The sequence below is a fragment of the Littorina saxatilis genome, linkage group LG4 (assembly GCF_037325665.1).
Source record: "Littorina saxatilis isolate snail1 linkage group LG4, US_GU_Lsax_2.0, whole genome shotgun sequence".
Classification (NCBI taxonomy): Eukaryota; Metazoa; Mollusca; class Gastropoda; order Littorinimorpha; family Littorinidae; genus Littorina; species Littorina saxatilis.
This window is the reverse complement of record NC_090248.1, coordinates 36196209-36218626: the sequence shown is the minus strand read 5'-3', so window position 1 is coordinate 36218626 and position 22418 is coordinate 36196209. Positions and strand designations below refer to the sequence as shown.

Below are 22418 nucleotides of genomic sequence, written 5' to 3'. Positions count from 1 at the left end.
ACTCCTTCCCCCGTTTTGAAGATCTCCAAAAATCTGAACAAATTAGGTCTTAAACAGAAAGTAAACACATACAGTGGTACCCCCTTTGGTCTAACTTGGGTAAAGTATGTTAACTAAACATAACACAAGGACCCCAAGTGAGATCCTCGCTCTCGCTGTTAAAAAGTTAATGTACACTTTGCAGTACAGCGTACCCCTCCTTTTAAGGCGTCCAAAAATCATAGAAAATCACATCTCATTAAAGAGGTATAAGTCTTAGATTAGGGGTAAATTTACAGAGGTTGTGAACAGAAAATCTGAGAAAACAGGTTCTTAAAAGTGAGGGCTTCTGCAAGAGGGGGGTCCCACTATATGACTGACTATTAGGGTTTAACGTCCTCTTAGACCAACTGGTCTATATTGGGACAGGTATTGGTAATACGTTGAAGATATGGTGTGATACTTTGATTCGAACAAGCCCGCTGTGGCTGTCTTCTTCGACACACCAGCATTGGGTTTGTCTCATCAAAATATCGAAATACGATCATGACAATCGGAGACGAGAGATGATGCATGTGTGTCTTCGTTTTTTCCAAGCCCTGAGACTTTCGCTGTGAACGTGGGATCTTTTTCAAGCGCATGTGTGCACACGGGGGTGTTCGGACACCGAAGAGAGTCTGCACAAAGTTGACTCCGAGAAATAAATCTCTCGCCGAACGTGGGGATCGAACCCACGCTGATAGCGACCAACTGGCTACAAAGCCAGCGCGCTACCAACTGAGCTACGTCCCCGCCCCTCCCACTATATGTGGAAATCATCAGTGTGTGTGTGAAGAAAAGATATTGTGATGAGGACGGACATGAATTAAATGCTTGCTTTCCTGAGGCATGAAGTTTATAATGAGCACTTCCCTGGTTTTGAATCCAGGAGAGAAACGTATTTATATCTCATTTGATCCTGTTTGTGTGTGATGCATATTTCACTTTGTTCTGTTTCAGATTGAAAGAGAACATAAGAAGAGCAGGTAAGCAAAGAACAGTCACACAATAATATTACAGTCACAAAAACACTGTTGTTTTGATGTTTATCTGATGATCTTTTTTCATCTTGCACACCTTGCAAAATGTAGAACAAAATAAAGGTGTGCTGATTACAACTTTATGGGTTATAATCTGGCAGTAATACAGATGATTACTGTTGTAGTTCAGGTTAATTAAGTTGTTGTTGCAGCATTTTAACATGGGGCTGTGTGGCAGTACGGTTATTATTGTACAGACCTGGGAACCCATACGATTTTGCCGTATTTTGTACGCATGATTGTCAAGAATACGCTCAGTACGGTCAGTGGGAAAAAAATACGACGAGACAAATTCCTAGACTACTTTTCTTCACAAGCCCATCCTGAAGCCGATCCAGTATTTTGGCACATGATTACGTCACTATATTAGCCGCCGTCGAAAAAAATATAATCGGATCGTGTCAATCAATCAAAACAACCAGGCAAACGAAAGTACGGTATTTGGCGAAATCGGCTCCGAGAATAAACAAGTGAAACAAAGAATAAAAGTGAAAAAGTTTGAAGAAAAATATCACACACACACAATTTGTAACCAACACACACATGTAGTCCCGCCCGGAATAAGCTTTTTTGGGATGATTTACGACTTTTGCGCACATTTCGAGCAGACGAAAACACAACATGGCGGCTCTCGCTCCTCCAACTATCGCGAGACAAACAAAAAAAAAGAAATCTCGCGGGCGCGAGATCCTGATACATCCGGTGTTTCTCTGTACGCTTGTCACGACGACTTGTTGACAAACGAAGATTCGCGAAAGAAAGAGAAAAGCGCCGAGTCTTGAGTAGAGAGCTAATAAAGTACTGGTTATCGCTAATCGAGCGAAATGAAAATCCGCGGCGACTTCCATTAGGTGAATGCTATTCAAGTTTAGGTAACGTTTTAGCCGCATCTATCTATACATATAATAAAAGAGAGTGTCTGTCTGTCTGTCTGTCTGTCTGTCTGTCTGTGGTCGCCATACCTCTGAGATGGCAAGAGGCAGGAACAAGATAGTGTGCACGTACACTCCCTAGGTGCCGCAGATGTGCACCTGGGTTTTAGTTTCTCCAGACATTGTTTCCTTCCTCGGATAATGACCCTCCCCATCTATCAATACAGTCTACATAGTGCAAGGGAGGTAAGTCATGCTTTGTCACCCACGGAAGGGAGGTAACTCTCATCAAACCAGTATACCGTGTAATTCTCAAGGGTTACCCCCCGCCCGCTATCATCCCGCCCCCCCCCCCCCCCACACACACACACTAACCCTGCCCCCTGCTGTGCAAGGCCAGTTCAGTGCCTGGTGTTCACATGTAGCAAGCACATAATGCCAGTGATATTACAGACTCTCTATCGCTCCTATGAGGAGAAGAAATGAAGAAGAAAAAGTTAACCGGACAGTTCAGGAAATTTCTAGAAGCAAAGGGAGGTAACTCTTACTTTGTATACATTGAAGGGAGGTATCTCTTCTAATGCAGGCACGCCTGATCAGTCTTTACAGAATATATAGAGTCGATGTTAGACCTGGTTTTCAAGTATCTAGAATTTTCCTAAGAAAAGGAGATAACTCAAGTCAAAAAGTTATTTTTCAGCAAAAAGAGTGTGTTGATGGTGATGCTTTCACACTGTCAGTCCCAGCCTTTTAATCCAAATGTATGAGCTCACACTTTCATCTATTGCTTATTCTCATTGGAATAAGATTCTAGAAGTTTCTGAGAGAGAGGGAAGATCAGAAACACCCGGGCGAAGCCGGGCCTGACTGCTAGTCTTTTTATAAGCCGCAATGCGATTTTTTTTTTTTTAAAGTCGCGGCTTGTAGTCCGTCAAATACGGTACAGTTTTTGTCAGTAAAAATTGAAAAAAAGCATTTGTTTTAAATGTGTAGGTAAACTTAATTAACGGTGTGACGGACGCGCATGAGGCATGTTTTAATCATGGATGTGCAAACGCTGTGTGGAGTACGCTCATTTTTTTGAAAATACACCAAGTTTGTTTGAGAATACTCAAAGTGCAAAACAGGGGTTCCCAGGTCTGATTGTACCTTGATCAGTTGATGTGTTGGTAAGCTCGAAGATTTTGTTGGATATTGTGAGCTGTGTTGAGAAAAATATGTCCAGCTTTAGATGTACATTATCTTAGAATACAAAGGTTCTTTCTTGGTGATAATGTGTGACTTTCATCAATTTTGTGTAAAAACTAGGCAAAAAATTAGTATTGTAAATAACAGCAAAAATTGAAGCTGGGCGGTACAACTATTCAGCCGCAAACTTTGCAAAGGAAGCATTCATCTCTCAAAAGTCTTAATGTGATTGTCTTTTTTGTCTTGCAGGGCTAGCTGCCAAGCCATACCTCAACACTGTACAGGGTGTTCACAGTTTGCTGACCTGGAAATCCCCACCTTATACGCTCATAGTGTTTATTGTAAGTATGTGTGCATACATTACCTGCTATTCAGACTTGGTCGTGTGACAAGACGTTTTCTTCCACACGAGATTACGTTGATTGTCTAACGAAGCCGTCAGGCTGAGTTAGACATCAGCTAATCGAGTGTGGAAGAAAACTCTGTCACACAACCAAGTCGGAATAGCATTTATGTCTCACAGCTTCAACAGAGGAGAGAACAAACACGTTTTGCGTACTCAAGCTTGACAAACCTAAACACAGGAGCAGCCATTGTGGAGAGATCTACTTTTTGACGGAAGTGAACGAACAACTATGAATGACGTCTCGGTATATGTGAATGACATCACAGTCATCCGCTCATCGTCACAGTCTGTATCTTTTGAAGCATCGCATTCTTCATGACATCTTTCTGTGTCTGCATCCGCGAAATGTTTGTTCTTTTCGGGGTCTTTGTCATCTATGTTCAGAACTCTGTCCTTCTAGTTTCAGACTAACAGGCCTCCTGAGCAAGCCACTTTCCAAGGGCAGCTAAATTCGCGTATGGAAACAGTACTGTCGTCTGGGATGCCGTTCTCAGTATTCTCAGCGTTGAAGAATTTGTAAAGAGAAGAAACGATACAGTAGAACCTCCCTATTAAGACCTCCCAAAATCTGACAAAATCAGGTCTTAATAGGGAGGGGTCGTATTATGGAGGATGGTTTTGTTATGTCCGGGTCCGTCAATGATCCGGAATGACATTGGCGTTTTGATTGATTCCGCCCACAAAGTAATGTTATTTTTCCCTTAAACGATTATGGTGACCTGTTTTCTAATTCAATTAATTACCCACACAGTTTTCTTGCTTGTTTAATCAAGCCACGTAACTACTCGTGGGTTAAGGTTTGAAATAAACAAACTGAGGTCGAACGAAAGCAGCGGTCCCAAAACATGCACATCGATGTCGATACCAGGTACTAATCATAGTCATACGATACCCAGCAACGATTTGGTTGAAAAAGAAAAGTGTCCCAAACGCAAGGAACAAAACGAATACCGCGGCAGTGTGTTGAAACTGATGTAAAATTGTAGCCAAAAGCGTCAGTTTTCACGATGAAACTTGACTCACTCATTCAACTTGGGGACAACTGCACTACGGACTGTCCACAGAGTTGAGTAATTTAGGACACGTACTCCACTACTCACCTTGAAACTTCACTGACGGGATTCTGAGAATTTATTGATTCAAACGAACGCCGCGTGGTTGTATATCGCGTCATTCGGTCACGGATCTTGGAAAACCAAGAACAATTCCAGATTTCAAAACCCATGTTCGTCGGCCGCCATTGTTAGCTAGACCGAAAATGTTACACACGCTTTGCATACGTACATCGCAAAATGACATGACGTCACCACAACTTTCGGTTTTGGTTCGATGATCGGATTGCTTTCATAACGTTTCTGTAACTTTGCGTGTTTAAAAGGTAGGAGTTCCTGCACAGTTCTTTGCTAAATGAAGCAGACATCTGGCCAATGACCTTTATCTATTCAAAATAAAGTACAGTCGCGAATATGTCAACAGGGGAAATAACGCTTGCGGAGAATGGAGCCTATTTGAGCAGACGACATCGCAGTTGCGATGTGCTCGTCAACTGTTTGCTCAATTTCCAAAACAACATCAAGGTTTGCACAGTTTTGAACTTCTTCTTGGGAATAACAAAGTCGCATTTGACCATGATTTGTCAGTCGTATGTCGGGTTAAGGAGGTAGTCGTAGTACAGAGGATGTAAACAGAGTAAAAAGGATCGGTCATGAAATTTAAATTCCTAACTTAGAGGAAGTCGTAATAAGGAAGGTCTTAATAGGGAGGCTCTACTGTAACAGCAGGAGAAATAAAAGTCGTGTGTGCATTTTGGGGCTTTGGGAGGGACGATTTCGAGTTTGAATCCGTTCTTGCAGATGCTCCAAAGCGTGTAACATACAATCTTGCACACGTTTGCTTTAGTAGTGGCAAAGAAGGAAAGCGTGTGACATTTTGTATTGTCTATGTTTTAACATGTCTCTGTGCTTTTTTCGCCAGTGTTTTCAAGATTGCATGTGTGTTTGTACAAACTACCAAATAGACAAACATGTAATGGCATTGCTCTTTGGTTGAGGCTTGATTAAAAAAAAAGTTATAACTTGTTTACAATAACTTGAGTGAAGGATATTGAGTAGTAATGTATGATACAGATGTTATTTTTGTGGCGTCATAGAATGGCAGAACCTGCAGTGAGCTAGTGAAGGAACATTACCCTAACCATGTATAGGGTGTTTACCTTCATACAGACTAAATGTCAGGATGGTTATGTTTCAGGTGTACATGTACTGAGTATAGTTCTTTTCCAGGTGTACATGTACTGAGTCTGGTTCTGTTCCAGGTGTACATGTACTCGGTGTGGTACGGCTGGTTCCTGCCGCTCCTTTCCACCTGTCTCACCTTTAGGCTGACGATCAACTACCTAAGACACAGGTAAACCTTTATTATTCATTGTTATTTTCGTCCACCAACAAGCACTTCACCTGAAAAGGTACGTAAGCTGTTTACCTAAAAAACAAACACAAGAGTTCCAACCTTTTTTTAGATAAATCCGTCAGGCAACATGGAATTTGGGTTGTATCCAAAATATTACACAGATGCATGATTTACATACAGGTTACGCCTATCACCACATTATTTTTGTTGTGGGTATTTACGTGTAAGACTAGCATTGTTAAAAGAGTCATAAACATGATACAAATACAGGATTAAAATCTGTTGCACGATCAAGAATCATATGTACAGGGGACTTCCACTTGATCCCATTCCACTATATCGCAAATTCGGCCATATCATGACTGACTGCTTGGACCCTGAAAAATATGGGACCTTCCTTTTTCTTGGTATCTTTGTATGTACTCCAATAACAGCGGTATAGTTGAGTTTACTGTACCATATATGTAGAGGTGACATGCCGAGTCTCAGTGAATATTAAAAATAATGGTCGAAGTTCGTGGATCATGAAAAATGCGAGCTTCAGCGACCTTTTTCATGACCGCAAACTGTGACCATTATTTTTAATATTCACTGAGACGAGGTGTTTAACCTCTTTATTCCTTTCTTCAGTTATTCAAAGAAAAGGGAAGTTTTTGTGCTAAATTTGATCGAATCCTATTCCCTCAATCAGTCTACCTGCGCAGGCGGTTGATTAATGCGTGGTTGTATAGTTCCGTGAAAATCATTCAATTCTGTTAACACTTCATGTCAGTTTCCCGGTTTTGGACTAAAATTAAGTACACAGTTATGTTGTTATTCTGCTGTGGCGGTAAAGGCAGATATTGTGTGTTCTGTTCATGTTTTGGTATTGCTAAGGAAATTTTCTTTCGTCGAATGGGACCCGTGTTCCAACGTTAAATATTGTATGAAGTTCGGTTTTCTGGGGCAAAACAGTGTATGACAACGCCTTATGTTCTTTAAATTGATTGGATGTGTGCATTTTTTAGCGTGTGATCTGTTTATAAATTGAAATATTGTTGAAAACTGACCGTCGGATTGCAGTCTTTTGTCAAAGCAGCTGAGTGAAAAGAAATTTTAAAGGGGAACTACTCTTGTCGTGAGACAAAGTATGAGAGTGACTTGCCTTGGAATTTGCTTGCGGTGATAGATTAGATTTCGAACTCATGGATTTTATATGGAGATTCATGTGTTCAAGCCTGTAGTTGCTAGTTTAAATGCGGTATGTTTGTATTGTTTGCTTCAGAGATGTATATATATATTTCGTACATTGGAGCGTTCAGAACTTTTGAGTCGCAAAAGTAGTTCCCACAAAAACAGCTTCTCAACCCATGAGCTATCAAGGATTCAGGCTATTGCTGGCTAGTTATTTGTTTCGTTGCGTGGTGTTTATCGAAAAATAACTAGCCCTACAAGTTTACAGAGGTAAAGAAGCAGAGGAGGGAATAAGTGTACATTTGAGCGGCAACATTTATATTTTCAGCAGTATTGTTGTCAGTTAGAAATTGCAGTGGTTAGAGACACACTGCTACAACAACATTGACAACAAAAATAACAACCACAGCAATGATAACAATTAACAGTGGTATAAAGCAAAGTGTGATTGGCAGAACTGCATGTTTCAGGGGCTGGAACATCAACTTCAACTTCTTTGATTGTCATGAGGAGGAGAAAAGGGTAAGCACAAGAGAAATTAATGAAACAAATTGGCTCAGACTGTGTATCATTCAAGGATTTGTTCTTATTTTTAGATTGAGATACTATCTCCCATTGGAATTGCTTCAAATCGCCAGTGCAGACTTCTTGAGAAACAGCAAAGTGCTTTTGTGAATCTGTTAGGGAAAATCATATTAAGAAATTAGTGCTGTTTGAAATTACAAGGGTAAAAATAAAATAAAATGTCAGAGATTTTAAGTTTACATCCAGTTTAAGTTAAGATTCCAGCACTTTTTTCAGCAAAATTTCTCGCATGTTTGGAGGTCTTAAGCCTGTCTCAACTTTGCGAAGTCAACTTCACGGAGCTGGCTACACAAAGCTTTTGCACCAAATGTTTTGGAAGTGGCAATGGTTTATTGAGTACAGTGTTGGTTTGTTGTGCCTAGGTTGAGGTTGTTGTTTTGGATGTTGTAGGAAATAGAGGACAAGGACTTGGGCGTGTCAGACAAGTTCAACCTGGTGCTACAGGTGGCACGGAAAGTACAGGTAGGTCTCAGGTTAATTACCATGACGATGTGTGTGTGTGTGTGTGTGTGTGTGCGTTCTTACATGCATGTTTGTGTATGTGTGTCTGTGGTATGTGTGTGTGTGTGTGTGTGTATGTGGTATTGTGGTGTGTGTGTGTGTGTGTGTCTGTCTGTCTGTCTGTCTGTCTGTCTGTCTGTGTCTGTGTGTTTGAGAGAGAGAGTCAGTCTGGGTGATCTGAAATACTGTGTTCTGTTACTTTTACTGTTACCGTCAACCTGTGTAAACTTTAGGAGTTCTGCATGAGTGTCTGAGGGTTTGTATTCTTAAGCTGTGTTTCCACATAGTGACCTGATGGCGGCTCAGCAGCGGCAGAACCGATGGGAAGAGTTGAAACAAAGAATGTGTGTTTCCAAATGTGCTGCACTGATTCGATGCGGGGGCTGCCGCTTGGTTGTATGGCGCCGAGATTTTTATCATTTGATGGAATGGAAAAATTGATGACGAATGGCGTTAGTCAAAACTAGACATGCTGCCATTGTGTTGCTATATGGAAACATAGCTTTAGTCATGCGATATGATGTATGTTCTTGATTTCCAGAATTTCCTGGGATCAGTTGCAGACGGCTTGGAGAAAATCAAAAGGTATTGCAGCTTCTTCAAGTTCTATTCATGCCAGAAAATAGAGTAACTGATCAGAGAGGAGAATGCTGTGTTCTGAAATAAGATAACAATTAAATTACATATTCTTACTCCAACTCACATATAAGTATTGACTTCAGTCTAAGTGCTAAGACAGTGAACCTACCCTGAACACTGTTAAAGGGAAGTAACTCCCAAAATAGGATAACCATTTTGACCTACAGTGGAGTCCAGCTATAACGAACCTGGGTATAACGAAATCCCGCTTTTAACGAACTGCCATTGATTTCCCGGCAGACAGCCTTCTATTTCTTACTTGTTACTTTCCGGCTACAACGAACCTTTTGAACTCATTTGCATAACGAACCCCTCTTCTCTTCTTCTGCGTTCGTGGGCTGAAACTCCCACGTACACTCGTGTTTTTTGCACGAGTGGAATTTTACGTGTATGACCGTTTTTTACCCCGCCATTTAGGCAGCCATACGCCGTTTTCGGAAGAAGCATGCTGGGTATTTTCGTGTTTCTATAACCCACCGAACTCTGACATGGATTACAGGATCTTTTTCGTGCGCACTTGGTCTTGTGCTTGCGTGTACACACGGGGGTGTTCGGACACCGAGGAGAGTCTGCACACAAAGTTGACTCTGAGAAATAAATCTCTCGCCGAACTTGGGGACGAACTCACGCTGACAGCGGCCAACTGGATACAAATCCAGCGCGCTACCGACTGAGCTACATCCCCGCCCTACGAACCCCTCTTATAACAAACACGTTTTCATCGCCCCAGAGCCGTTTTGTCTCTAAAAGTCACAAGGCTACAACGAACTGATGTCAATAATTCTCTCCAAAGACAAAAATACACAAACACAAGTAAAAGTATACCGGTAACAAACGGTCGAAGAATGAAAATAAGCCGCACATCAAAGGAAGAATACAGAGTGGAAATATGTGTGCTCTGTGTGTGCCGCGAGATCAAAGGCAGGTCCATTGTGATGCCTTGACACTGACCTTCTTCCCAGGGGTCAATGACCCAGTTTTAGCTATGAGAGGTGGTTCCCCTGTCATATATCTGAGAGAGGAAACACTTCCTGCACCGGGGTCAGTGACCGAGTTTAACCTATGGGGCGGTCTCTTTGATGTCTTGAGAGGAAACATGGCCAGGGTAGTACCTAGTACATGTAGCTGAAACATGCATTATCACAAGTTGTTTGACTGGTACTCAGGCGGTCTCTTTGGTTTTTTTCTTTGAGGAGGAAAAAAGTCGCGCCTTATGACCCGGAAAATACGGTACATGCTTTTACACAACTTTTTGAATTTTACTTCTAAAATTACAGTAAAGTGAACATTTGAACTATGCCTCTCTATGGATTATATTATGAAGCTGTTGAAAACATGCAGAGATTGTACTCTCCAAGGAAAGATCGATGGGACAATCATTTGAAGGTGAGTGGGAAAACTTGTCTTGAGGCCATTTAGAGTTGAAAACTCTACAGCGAATGACTGATATAACGAACTAAAATGTATCTCCCTTGAGATTCGTTGTACCCGGACTCCACTGTATATGTATTTTCAATCCAGGTCAAACTGACCTATTATCCTCTGTGTCTGGGAGTAACACTACTATATGATCATAATATATGTCAGTACATTTTCTTATTGAGAGTATGGAATGTTTGACAGCCTGTTGACGTGGCGACACCCAGCGTCCACCAAGCAGCTCTTCTTCTTCCTCCTGGTGACCAGCTTGACGTCGTGCCTCTTCAGGGCCTCCACCCTCTTCTTCGTCGCAGGTCAGTTTCATGCAGATTTGTCTTGATCACTTTCTTCTTCTTCTTCTTCTTCTTCTGCGTACATGGCAGGGGTGGAGTAGTTCCGTATAATTACGGAATTCCGTATAGGAAAAATTTCACCCCCCCAAAAAAACCAAGTCGCGTAAGGCAAAATTACTGCATTTAGTCAAGCTGTGGAACTCACAGAATGAAACTGAACGCACTGCATTTTTTCACAATGACCGTGGTTCGCCGCTCGTGCAAAACGCAGTGAAACTGACGAGCCTGTTTAGCGCGGTAGTGGTTTTGCTGTGCTGCATTTTCTGTCTGGTTTTGCAATAGACATCTCTTTGGAGAAAGACGGATCTATGGCACATAGGTTTCGTTCAATATTTCTGGCAAATAAGCAGAAACCGGAGAAACCAGCTCCGATAATACAATTCAAACCACTTAGTAATATTTTGGCTCCGCTAGAGCCATATTTTACCAATTGAACATTTCCGAGTTTTGAAAACTTTTCTGACTCACACTGATCCGTTTAGATCACCAAAACAAAGGCTCTTGTTCATATCCATCAACACTGGTAGAGGTAATGACTTAGTGAAGTCAACCTTAGCTAGATGGACTGCCACATTGATTAGGCATGCCTACAAGTGGTGGCAAAAAAAGGGGGGGGGGGAGGCGGCAGTCAGTCCTCCCTCTTCAGGCATCACGGACTCAAGAAGTCAGAGTGTGGGCCTCTTCTTTAGCTGTACTCAAGTCTGGAAGACTTGCAGAAGTTTTGAATGCAGCTTATTGAACGTCCAAGGACGTATTCATGAGTTTTCTATCTGCGGGATATATCAAGTACCCGCTATTATGGTACACAACATGGTCTGCCTGCTGTAGTCGCTGCCGGACAAGTACTTACAAGATATTGACTGTGAATATTTTCCCACCGCCTTAATTAGCAATCTGCTATCTATGTGAGTTGGGTAAGAGTATGTAATTTAATATAAAGTTTCAAAAGTAAACTTTCATTTAATTAATATACTTACCAACTCACATACTGAATTCCCTCCCAACCTGCCCCGCATATTGTGTTTAAAGGGGTATGTGTTTCAGAATGGAATGAGTGTCACCGGTGTATGTTCAGCGCATGCGCAGGACACCGGTAGGGGACGTAACTACCATGGACCATGCCTTATATGGCATAGAGTTTTGTTTTAAGAGTTACCTCCCCATGTTACCATGTATGAGTGCTTCAATACCTTAGCAACAAAATGAAGTTATTGCTATCTATGTGAGTTGGTAAGTATATTAATTAAATCAAAGTTTACTTTTGAAACTTTATAATTTTTAATTTACAGAGCTTGTGTTTAATCCGAATATAACATATTTATATGTTTTTGGAATCAGACAATGATGAAGAATAAGATGAACGTAATTTTGGATCGTTTTATAAAAAAGAATTTTAATTACAATTTTCAGATTTTTAATGACCAAAGTCATTAATTAATTTTTTAGCCACCAAGCTGAAATGCAATACCAAAGTCCGGCCTTCGTCGAAGATTGCTTTACAAAAATGTCAATCAATTTGATTGAAAAATGAGGGTGTGACAGTGCCGCCTCAACTTTTACAAAAAGCCGGATATGATATCTGTCATCAAAGACAATTATCGAAAAAAAGAAAAAAACGTCCGGGGATATTATACCCAGGAACTCTCATGTAAAATTTCATAAAGATCGGTCCAGTAGTTTACTCTGATTCGCTCTACACACACACACACACACACACACGCACACACACACATACACCACGACCCTCGTCTCGATTCCCCCTCTATGTCAAAACTTGACTAAATGTAAAAAGTGAGGAAAAAAACCTGAATCCTAATCGTGTCTATATCGGTTTCCGTGTTTCGGTTCGCGCAATTTCCGATCCATAAAACTGAAGATACTTCCGGAAATAACATGCCGTCCGCCATTTTTGTCTCGAGTGAAACCTAGACATCGTGAGCTCGGTTTACTTATTAAGATGGAGCTAATTACCGATGAGTCGAAGACACGAAAGATCGACCAGAGCTTACATAAAAACAAGTGGAGGAACGACTGGATGAACTTGGTGGACGATTTAAATCGCCCATTTAGAAAATGGCTTCGCAAAACGTCTGAAGTGGGCTCAGCCTGGTGTTTAGGTTGCAGCAAAAAAATTGTCCCCAAATCGAACGGGAAAAAGTCAGCTGAAATTCATGAATATGTTTAATATGCATATAGCGCATAGTGCTTTTAGTTATGCGCTATAGAAATCTGCTTAATAAATAAATAAATTTTGCACCATAAATATGTTTCTTTTGGAAATCTTTATTGTTCAAACTCAAATCATTAACTTTTCTCTTTCAAGTTTGTTCCTTTAACTCTTTTGTATAGACAATACTGAATAGGTGTTATAGGGACTAATAAAATGTAGGTTTCTTTTCAAGGAGAGGGCTTAAGTGCCCCTGGACCCCAATTTTTTTTCAGTATAGCTCAGATTTTTTGCTCCCACCCTTGACATGGTCTAAAACTCCCACGAAGAGTGGAACCCCCCCCCCCCCCCCCCTTTTAAGACTCCCGAATTTAAGATTTCCTCCTTTTTAAGATCTTGTTTTCTCAGATTTTATGTTCATAACTGTAAAATTACCCCCATTTTAAGACTCCCTCCTCTTGAGATTTTTGGAGGTCTTTAAAGGGGGGTTCCACTGTACACATGTTTTTTTGCGCGAATGGGTTTTTACGTGTATGACCATTTTTACCCCGCCATTTGGGCATACGCCGCTTTCGGGGGATGCATGCTCGGTATTTTTGTGTTTCTATAACCCCCTGAACTGTGACATAAAGTGCAGGATCTTTTTCTTGCGCACTTGGACTTATGCTTGCGTGTACATATGAAGGGGAATAAGTCACTAGCAGGTCTGCACATACGTTGTCCCGGGAGATCGGAAAAATCTCCACCCTTAACCCACCAGGCGCGGCCCGGATTAGAACCCACGACCTTCCATGTGGGAGGCCATGTGAAAGAGTGAATAATCTTGCATTTATTCAGTCACATGATGTTATAGGCTAAGTCTCAAGTGAGGGGTGTGTCTGAAACATGTGGACAAGGCGCATGTGTAGAAAGCTTGCCTCACTAAAAGCAAGGGTATTCACTCTTTCACAACCCGTACAAACCCGACAGAGTTGTTTTCGAACATCGTCTGTTTAATGCAGTTTGACCCAGCTTGTAGAAACTACAGTCTCACTGTTGACACAAGGCTAGTTGTAAAGATCAGTGAGATTTATTTGGTCCTGGACACTGACATTCTGTCAACAAAGACAAAATACTACAGTTCACCTGTCTATAACGACCACCCAAGGGACCGGCCACAAGTTTGTTATGGACAGGTGGTTGCTGTGGAAAGTTGAATTATTTAGAATAAAAATCCTTAGGAGTGGTCGTTGTGGACAGAGGTTTGCATTCCAGAGGGCAGGTTTGACTGTCAATACCAAAAATAAACCAGACAATATTCAAAAGAATGAGATGAAACTATGGTTCTTTTAAAATTATTTTCTAAATCAGACAAATAATGTAATACATTACGGCTGTAAAATCAAATCAAAGACACATACTGTAATAAATTATGTCTCTGAAATAACTATTTTTCTCGTCTGTGTGCCAGGCCTTTACCTGGGGATGAAGCTGTTTCTGCTGGACTACCTGTTTCTGCGGTTCCCCCGCATCAAGATGAAGTATGACTCCTCTTACAAGATGTGGAAGGACCTGCCCACAGATGTGGAGTATGAAAAACGATCCATGAAGTCTGAGATTGACAGGGTAGGGATCATGATAGCTAGTTTGTTTGCAAACAAACACACACAAAACGCACAGACTGCCCAAGACAGCTTTCATGACACAGGACTGTTGATATTTTCAGTACCTTCTGCCCAAGACATCTTTCATGACACAGGACTGTTGATATTTTTAGTACCTTCTGCCCAAGACATCTTTCATGACACGGGACTGTTGATATTTTCAGTACATTCTGCCTAGGACATCTTCATGACGCAGGACTGTTGATATTTTTAGTACATTCTGCCTAGGACATCTTTCATGATGCACAGGACTGTTGATATTTTCAGTACATTCTGCCTAGGACATCTTTCATGACGCAGGACTGTTGATATTTTCAGTACATTCTGCCTAGGACATCTTTCATGATGCACAGGACTGTTGATATTTTCAGTACATTCTGCCTAGGACATCTTTCATGACGCAGGACTGTTGATATTTTCAGTACCTTCTGCCCAAGACATCTTTCATGACACAGGACTGTTGATATTTTCAGTACATTCTGCCCAAGACATCTTTCATGACACAGGACTGTTGATATTTTCAGTACCTTCTGCCCAAGACATCTTTCATGACACAGGACTGTTGATATTTTCAGTACCTTCTGCCCAAGACATCTTTCATGACACAGGACTGTTGATATTTTCAGTACATTCTGCCCAAGACATCTTTCATGACACAGGACTGTTGATATTTTCAGTACCTTCTGCCCAAGACATCTTTCATGACACGGGACTGTTGATATTTTCAGTACATTCTGCCCAAGACATCTTTCATGACACAGGACTGTTGATATTTTCAGTACCTTCTGCCCAAGACATCTTTCATGACACAGGACTGTTGATATTTTCAGTACCTTCTGCCCAAGACATCTTTCATGACACAGGACTGTTGATATTTTCAGTACCAGCTTCTGCCCAAGACATCTTTCATGACACAGGACTGTTGATATTTTCAGTACCTTCTGCCCAAGACATCTTTCATGACACAGGACTGTTGATATTTTCAGTACCTTCTGCCCAAGACATCTTTCATGACACGGGACTGTTGATATTTTCAGTACATTCTGCCCAAGACATCTTACATGACACAGGACTGTTGATATTTTCAGTACATTCTGCCTAGGACATCTTTCACGACACAGGACTGTTGATATTTTCAGTACATTCTGCCTAGGACATCTTTCATGACACAGGATTGTTGATATTTTCAGTACATTCTGCCCAAGACATCTTTCATGACACAGGACTGTTGATATTCTCAGTACCTTCTGCCCAAGACATCTTTCACGACACAGGACTGTTGATATTTCAGTACATTCTGCTCAAGACATCTTTCATGACAAAGGACTGTTGATATTTTCAGTACATTCTGCCCAAGACATCTTTCATGACACAGGACTGTTGATATTTTCAGTACATTCTGCCCAAGACATCTTTCATGACACAGGACTGTTGATATTTTCAGTACCTTCTGCCCAAGACATCTTTCATGACACGGGACTGTTGATATTTTCAGTACATTCTGCCCAAGACATCTTTCATGACACAGGACTGTTGATATTTTCAGGACATTCTGCCTAGGACATCTTTCACGACACAGGACTGTTGATATTTTCAGTACATTCTGCCTAGGACATCTTTCATGACACAGGATTGTTGATATTTTCAGTACATTCTGCCCAAGACATCTTTCATGACACAGGACTGTTACCTTCTGCCCAAGACATCTTTCATGACACGGGACTGTTGATATTTTCAGTACATTCTGCCCAAGACATCTTACATGACACAGGACTGTTGATATTTTCAGTACCTTCTGCCCAAGACATCTTTCACGACACAGGACTGTTGATATTTCAGTACATTCTGCTCAAGACATCTTTCATGACAAAGGACTGTTGATATTTTCAGTACATTCTGCCCAAGACATCTTTCATGACACAGGACTGTTGATATTTTCAGTACATTCTGCCTAGGACATCTTTCATGACACAGGATTGTTGATATTTTCAGTACATTCTGCCCAAGACATCTTTCATGACACAGGACTGTTGATATTTTCAGTACCTTCTGCCCAAGACATCTTTCACGACACAGGACTGTTGATATTTCAGTACATTCTGCTCAAGACATCTTTCATGACAAAGGACTGTTGATATTTTCAGTACATTCTGCCCAAGACATCTTTCATGACACAGGACTGTTGATATTTTCAGTACATTCTGCCCAAGAGCAGGCAGGAGGAGCTGAGCGAGACGCCAGACACTGCGGACGCTGACTCACTGTCAGTGGATGACAAGCAGTTCTGTGAGCTCTTCTCCTTCCCGCTGTCAGAGAGTCCCCTCCCAGGTAATGCTCTTTCTTCGCTTAATGATGAAGATGTTGTTTTACGCCCTCACGGTTAAACCATTGAGGGGCATGTTCCCGGGTGTTACGCTGACTTTAGGTGAGACACACAGGTGTATGCGTGTTTCGGTGTGATCAGCCACCTGCACTTATGGCAGAATGACCGAGGTCTTTTACGTGCCACTGTGGTGACACGGGGGTGGGACATGGATAATGTCTCTGAGTCTGCACATAAAGTTGACCCGTGTCCGTCCCGGCCTGGATTCGAACCTGTGACCTTTAGGATCACAGGTCCAGTGCACTACCACCTGAGCTAGCTGGCTCCCTCTCTTCACTCAAACTTTATCCATCTCCTTTTCTTCTTCTTCTCCTTCTGAGATCATAGCTGCAGCTCCCACGTACACTTGTAGGCATGAGTGGGCTTTTAAGTTTTATGTGTATGGCCATTTTTTTCTGCCATTCAGGCAGTCATATTCTGATTCCGGAGGGTGCGTGCTCGGTATTTTCGTGTTTCTATAACCAACCAAACTCTGACATGGATTACAGGATCTTTTTCGTGCCCACTAGGTTTTGTGCTTGCGTGTACACACGGAGGGGGATAAGGCACTAGCAGGTCTGCACATTAGTTGACCTGGGAGATCGGAAAAATCTCCACTCTTAACCCACCAGGCGGCCGCGGCCTGGATTTGAACTCACGACCTTCCGATTAGGAGGCCAATGTCTTATCCACTAGGCCACTGCGCCCGTCTATTCAGTAGTGATTGGTTTCAGTTACCAAGAGGGCAGGCTCAGCTGTATTACGTATGACAAAAGTGAGTCGTATTAGCATTTACTCTTCTTGTTGCTCTTTCACAGTCCACCACAAACCTTCCTACAATTAAATTCTGCTCCTTCTTTTGAGTTGTTAGTCAAACTTTTTCAAATGTAACATGGCTGCACTCTACTGAAAATGCAACTTCACCTCAGGTTAATCAACATATTTATTTGTTACTGATTTAGCAGCTGAGGAACAGGTTTGTTTTCTTCATTTATTTTTCATCTCCTAAAAGAGTGGGTTTTTTGTTTGATTTTAATTTTCTTTAAACTTGTTTTGGATCATTTTAGACAAACCTGCATATTTTTGTTATAAGTAGGTTAAAAAATAGGGCTAGAAAGTTTGAATGTTTTTTTTCTTATTTTATAGTTGCTGGGTTGTTTTGCTTTATTTAGTGATTGAAAGGGCTTTGAATTACTGATAGAAGGGATGTTGATGGCTTACCTCCAGGGAACTCAACTCTACGAACAAGAAAGAAGAATTGATGTGTAAAATGGTTGAATTATGTGCAGGTTGGCATGGGGGACGTCGCTGTACTCTGATCAACAGAGAGAAGTCGCTGACAGCAGCGTTCAAGAATGGACGACTCTACCTGACACACAGGTAATGATGCAACATGTTTTCCCTTTGATCACCAGTTTTATGGGGGATTGCTTTTTGGGTAAGAAAGATCAACAATACAGCACCTTTTATAGAAAGGGTACGTGACATCTTTTTGAAAATGATCGAGCAGTTGATATTAAACATGTAACCATCAAAAATGCTGATTTCTTTTCCTCCTTAGCTTAGTTAGTTAATTTTTGTGTTTGGAAATGTTTTTGTGTGTAAATCAGCTGTATAGTGGTACCTGTGATGTAAGGCTCCTCTGATAAGAGGACACCTCCCATTAAAGGACACCAGTGTTGTCCCTTGTTTATTATCTTGACCCAGATATGCAATCAGGCCACCTGTAATGCGGGGACACTTTTGGCTGGTCTCGAGGGTGTCCTTTTTTATTCAGGGTTGAGGTGCAGAAGAAAGTTACCCACCGGGTGGGATTCAGCTGCTGTGTTGGATTGGTTGAAATTGAGATTTGTTGTGATTTCAACGAATCAAACCCAGCCGTTTGGGTTTCACTAACTTTTGGTTTTGGCACCTCGGCCCTGGTAACCACTGTGTGTGATTTTGCTGTCAGGTCTTCTTGCTTTGATGTCACATTGGTCTGTTTCTTGGTTCTCTTGTGTATGAATTTGGTTTTGTTGTGATTTCAGTTTCCTGTGTTTTGAGCGAACGAAATGTCCGTCTCCCAAAAACATTGTTGTGCCGCTCACCGACATCGTCAGAGTGGAGAAGGTCAGTTGAAGAGATTAATTCTTCTTCTTCGTTCACGGGTTGAAACTCCCACGATCTTTTATGGGTATGGCCTTATTAACACTGCCATTCTGGCAGCAATACGTACACCGCCTTCGGGGGAAGCATGCTGGGTATTTTCGTGTTTCTATAACCCACCGAACTCTGATATGAATAAGAGGATCTTTTCCGTGTGCACTTGGTCTTGTGCTTGTGTGTACACATGAAGGGAGATAAGGCCCTAGCAAGTCTGCACATAAGTTGACCTGGGAGATCGCAACAATCTCCACCCTCAACCCACCAGGCGAGGCCGGGATTCGAACCTGCGACCTTCCACGTAGGAGGCCGGCGTCTTATCCTCTAGGCCACAGCGCCTGCGCTTAATCACAGCAAAAAGTCGAACTTAACATGATTTTTTGAAGTGACAACTATATATTTGTAAAGAAAAACTTTCAGATGCACGCAGAAATGGTAGCTATTTAAGTATTAATTAGGACTTGCCTGTTGATGAGTTTCTTTCTGTTACTTTTTGAAACTTTAACCAGTATAATAGTTGAACTGTCCTGTTGAAATTATACATTTCTTAAGCTATCTTCTGTCATTGTGTTTGCAGGCTAAGCCATACCCATGGATGCCAGGTGGAGGAATGGCTATTGAGGTTGCTGTAGCTGGCTCAGACAAGGTGACAATTTGTGTGTGTGCGTGTGTATGTTTGTATGTGTGTGTGTGTTTGTGTGTGTGTGTTGGTGCATGTGAGTGCGTGCGAGCAAGTGAGCTTGCATGCATGCGTGTTTACCCATGTATACATGATATACAGGTGGATGATTTTTTTATTCAGGCTCTAATTGTCGTTTGTATGAGAAGTCCATTATAAGTGTATGTGTGCATACTTAAGTTTGTCATGAAACAGCTACAGACTTATAGGATTTACATTGTGAAACACAGGTTGTCATTTCTGAAGATGAAAGTTGAACTTCCACAGAATCAAGTAAATGATGCAGCATATTCCTATGCACATTTTTGTATGCTCCAATTAACAGCATACTCCAGAATTATAGCCCTGTGGAAGGGACTTCACATACTGAAAGAAGAGTGATCACTTTGAACTTCCTTCAGTGTGACAGTGATCCTCGTATGGTGCTGAATCAGGATATTGCTTAACTCATTGTCTCCCAGGTGCGGATAGATCTGTACCCACTCATATGGCTCTATCTGACCAGGTACGGATATATCCGTACACACATAGTCACTACATTGCATCTGCTCTCATTCGGCACATATCCGCATTCTGCTCAGACTGTTAGCTTCAGTCGCTTCCTGTAACGTTGTTCGAATGCCTGCATTCCAGAATGTTGATATACACAGTTTCTACACAGTTACTACAATTCTTAGTGACCTGCTGCAGCACAGCTGGTCTCGGCTAAAAAAAATGGGTCAACATAGGTGGGGTACGAAGTGTTAACTAATAGATTATGGAGGGCTTACTTTGAAGTTTGGAGGGCTGGATCGAGTTACGGTCAGAACAACCCCAAGATGTGGTGATAAGTCTATTGTTTGTGTGCTTGTTATGGGTTATTTTTGCATTGGCATCTTCCCCCCTGTCTCCCCATGTGTTACGCAGTTTTTCATGTGCATACCAGTTGCAATCCAAAAAAGATGGACCTCTCCCAGCTTTTGGTCACTGATAATGAAATGCACACAGACGAAAGCGTCTGTGTGAAAGGGTATACCTGTCAGGGGGAGGTTAAACTTGTTGCACCCACTACAGTACGTGTTTTGATATGGTACAGTTCCTCTGAAACAAGAGTACAGCCTACCCCTTTCAATCCTCTAACAGGAATAGGTGTTTATACATACTGAAAGGTATTTGTGTTGAAATTGAGGGGTTGCATTAAGTAGCTGATCGAGTTGCAAAATGTGTGCATTTAGCGTTTTGCTGTACAGGACCTGCAGGTGCCTTATTTTTCTGAGCAGGCCTTCTGAAAAGAATATCAATGTTATCATAATCATGGTATACCATCAGCTCTTTTATAACATTTGTTGATTTAGTCCGATTTCTCTCTCTTTTGTTTAATTTAAATGAATTTCATTACTCAGGTTTCTATAATTCATAGTTGTTTATACCTAGAGGTATCAATCATTTTGGATTTGAAATGCCATGACACTGTTTTTATTGTGGCAATGCTGCGGTAAACAGTCATACTCTTTCTTTCTGTAGCCCTACATTTTCGGTGCCATGATAAACCGTGATGAGGTTTACGACAGTATCATGATGGTTGCACATCAAGCAAAGCTGCCCTGGGCTGTCGATATGGACTCGGTTTCTGTTAAAAGTGCACCCAATTAACGTTGGTATGAGCAGCTAGATGTTCGTAGATGTATAGTCACTTTTAACTTTTAAAAAAGCATGTGTGCTTTGCTTGCTTCGGTGTTATTTTGTTTGGTTTTTCAAATTTAAGTTTTTTGCTTGTTGGTTTTAACCTTTGCAACAGATCGTGCTTTCAGTTTGGTGAATGGCTTTCTGTACTTATCCTTCTTATGTATCCAAGGTAACTGGAGTAGTTTCAAGAAGCAATCATTTTTGACTGACATGCGAAGCAAAAGTGAGTCTATGTACTCACCCGAGTCGTCCGTCCGTCCGTCCAGAAAACTTTAACGTTGGATATTTCTTGGACACTATTCAGTCTATCAGTACCAAATTTGGCAAGATGGTGTATGATGACAAGGCCCCAAAAAACATACATAGCATCTTGACCTTGCTTCAAGGTCAAGGTCGCAGGGGCCATAAATGTTGTCTAAAAAACAGCTATTTTTCACATTTTTCACATTTTCTCTGAAGTTTTTGAGATTGAATACCTCACCTATATATGATATATAGGGCAAAGTAAGCCCCATCTTTTGATACCAGTTTGGTTTACCTTGCTTCAAGGTCAAGGTCACAGGAGCTCTTCAAAGTTGGATTGTATACATATTTTGAAGTGACCTTGACCCTGAACTATGGAAGATAACTGTTTCAAACTTAAAAATTATGTGGGGCACATGTTATGCTTTCATCATGAGACACATTTGGTCACATATGATCAAGGTCAAGGTCACTTTGACCCTTATGAAATGTGACCAAAATAAGGTAGTGAACCACTAAAAGTGACCATATCTCATGGTAGAAAGAGCCAATAAGCACCATTGTACTTCCTATGTCTTGAATTAACAGCTTTGTGTTGCATGACCTTGACCTTGGGTAAAGGTCACATGTATTTTGGTAGGAAAAATGTGTAAAGCAGTTCTTAGTGTATGATGTCATTGCTAGGTTTAGTTATTTGACCTTGACCCTGAAGGTCAAGGTCATGTAAAGGTCAAGGTCAAGCATGTGAGTCGTATGGGCTTTGCCCTTCTTGTTTTGTATGTTAAGTGGTTTCAGTGTTTGTCATTGTAGAATACTTTTCACTTTGCTGAATTTGTTATGGCTTTTTTTTCATAACAATCAAAGTTGTTTGTTGTCTTCTTCTTTGTCCATGGGCTTAGACTCCCACGTTCACT

The 22418-nt window shown here is 41.3% G+C and overlaps 1 protein-coding gene across 2 annotated transcripts in view; it reads left to right on the top strand.

The window, feature by feature from the left end:
* Positions 1–22418, top strand: part of LOC138964621 (GRAM domain-containing protein 4-like) — a 44040-nt gene that overhangs the window by 6925 nt on the left and 14697 nt on the right. For both annotated transcript variants that reach the window (XM_070336626.1, XM_070336625.1), the window contains exons 7-19: positions 979–1004; positions 3368–3459; positions 5839–5930; positions 7577–7628; positions 8082–8153; positions 8734–8777; positions 10455–10564; positions 14221–14375; positions 16609–16741; positions 18065–18155; positions 18803–18884; positions 19495–19563; positions 21100–21233. In XM_070336626.1, coding sequence (XP_070192727.1) covers positions 979–1004; positions 3368–3459; positions 5839–5930; positions 7577–7628; positions 8082–8153; positions 8734–8777; positions 10455–10564; positions 14221–14375; positions 16609–16741; positions 18065–18155; positions 18803–18884; positions 19495–19563; positions 21100–21228 — 1147 coding nt within the window. In that variant the 3' untranslated portion in view covers positions 21229–21233. The remainder of the gene's footprint in view (positions 1–978; positions 1005–3367; positions 3460–5838; positions 5931–7576; positions 7629–8081; positions 8154–8733; positions 8778–10454; positions 10565–14220; positions 14376–16608; positions 16742–18064; positions 18156–18802; positions 18885–19494; positions 19564–21099; positions 21234–22418) is intronic.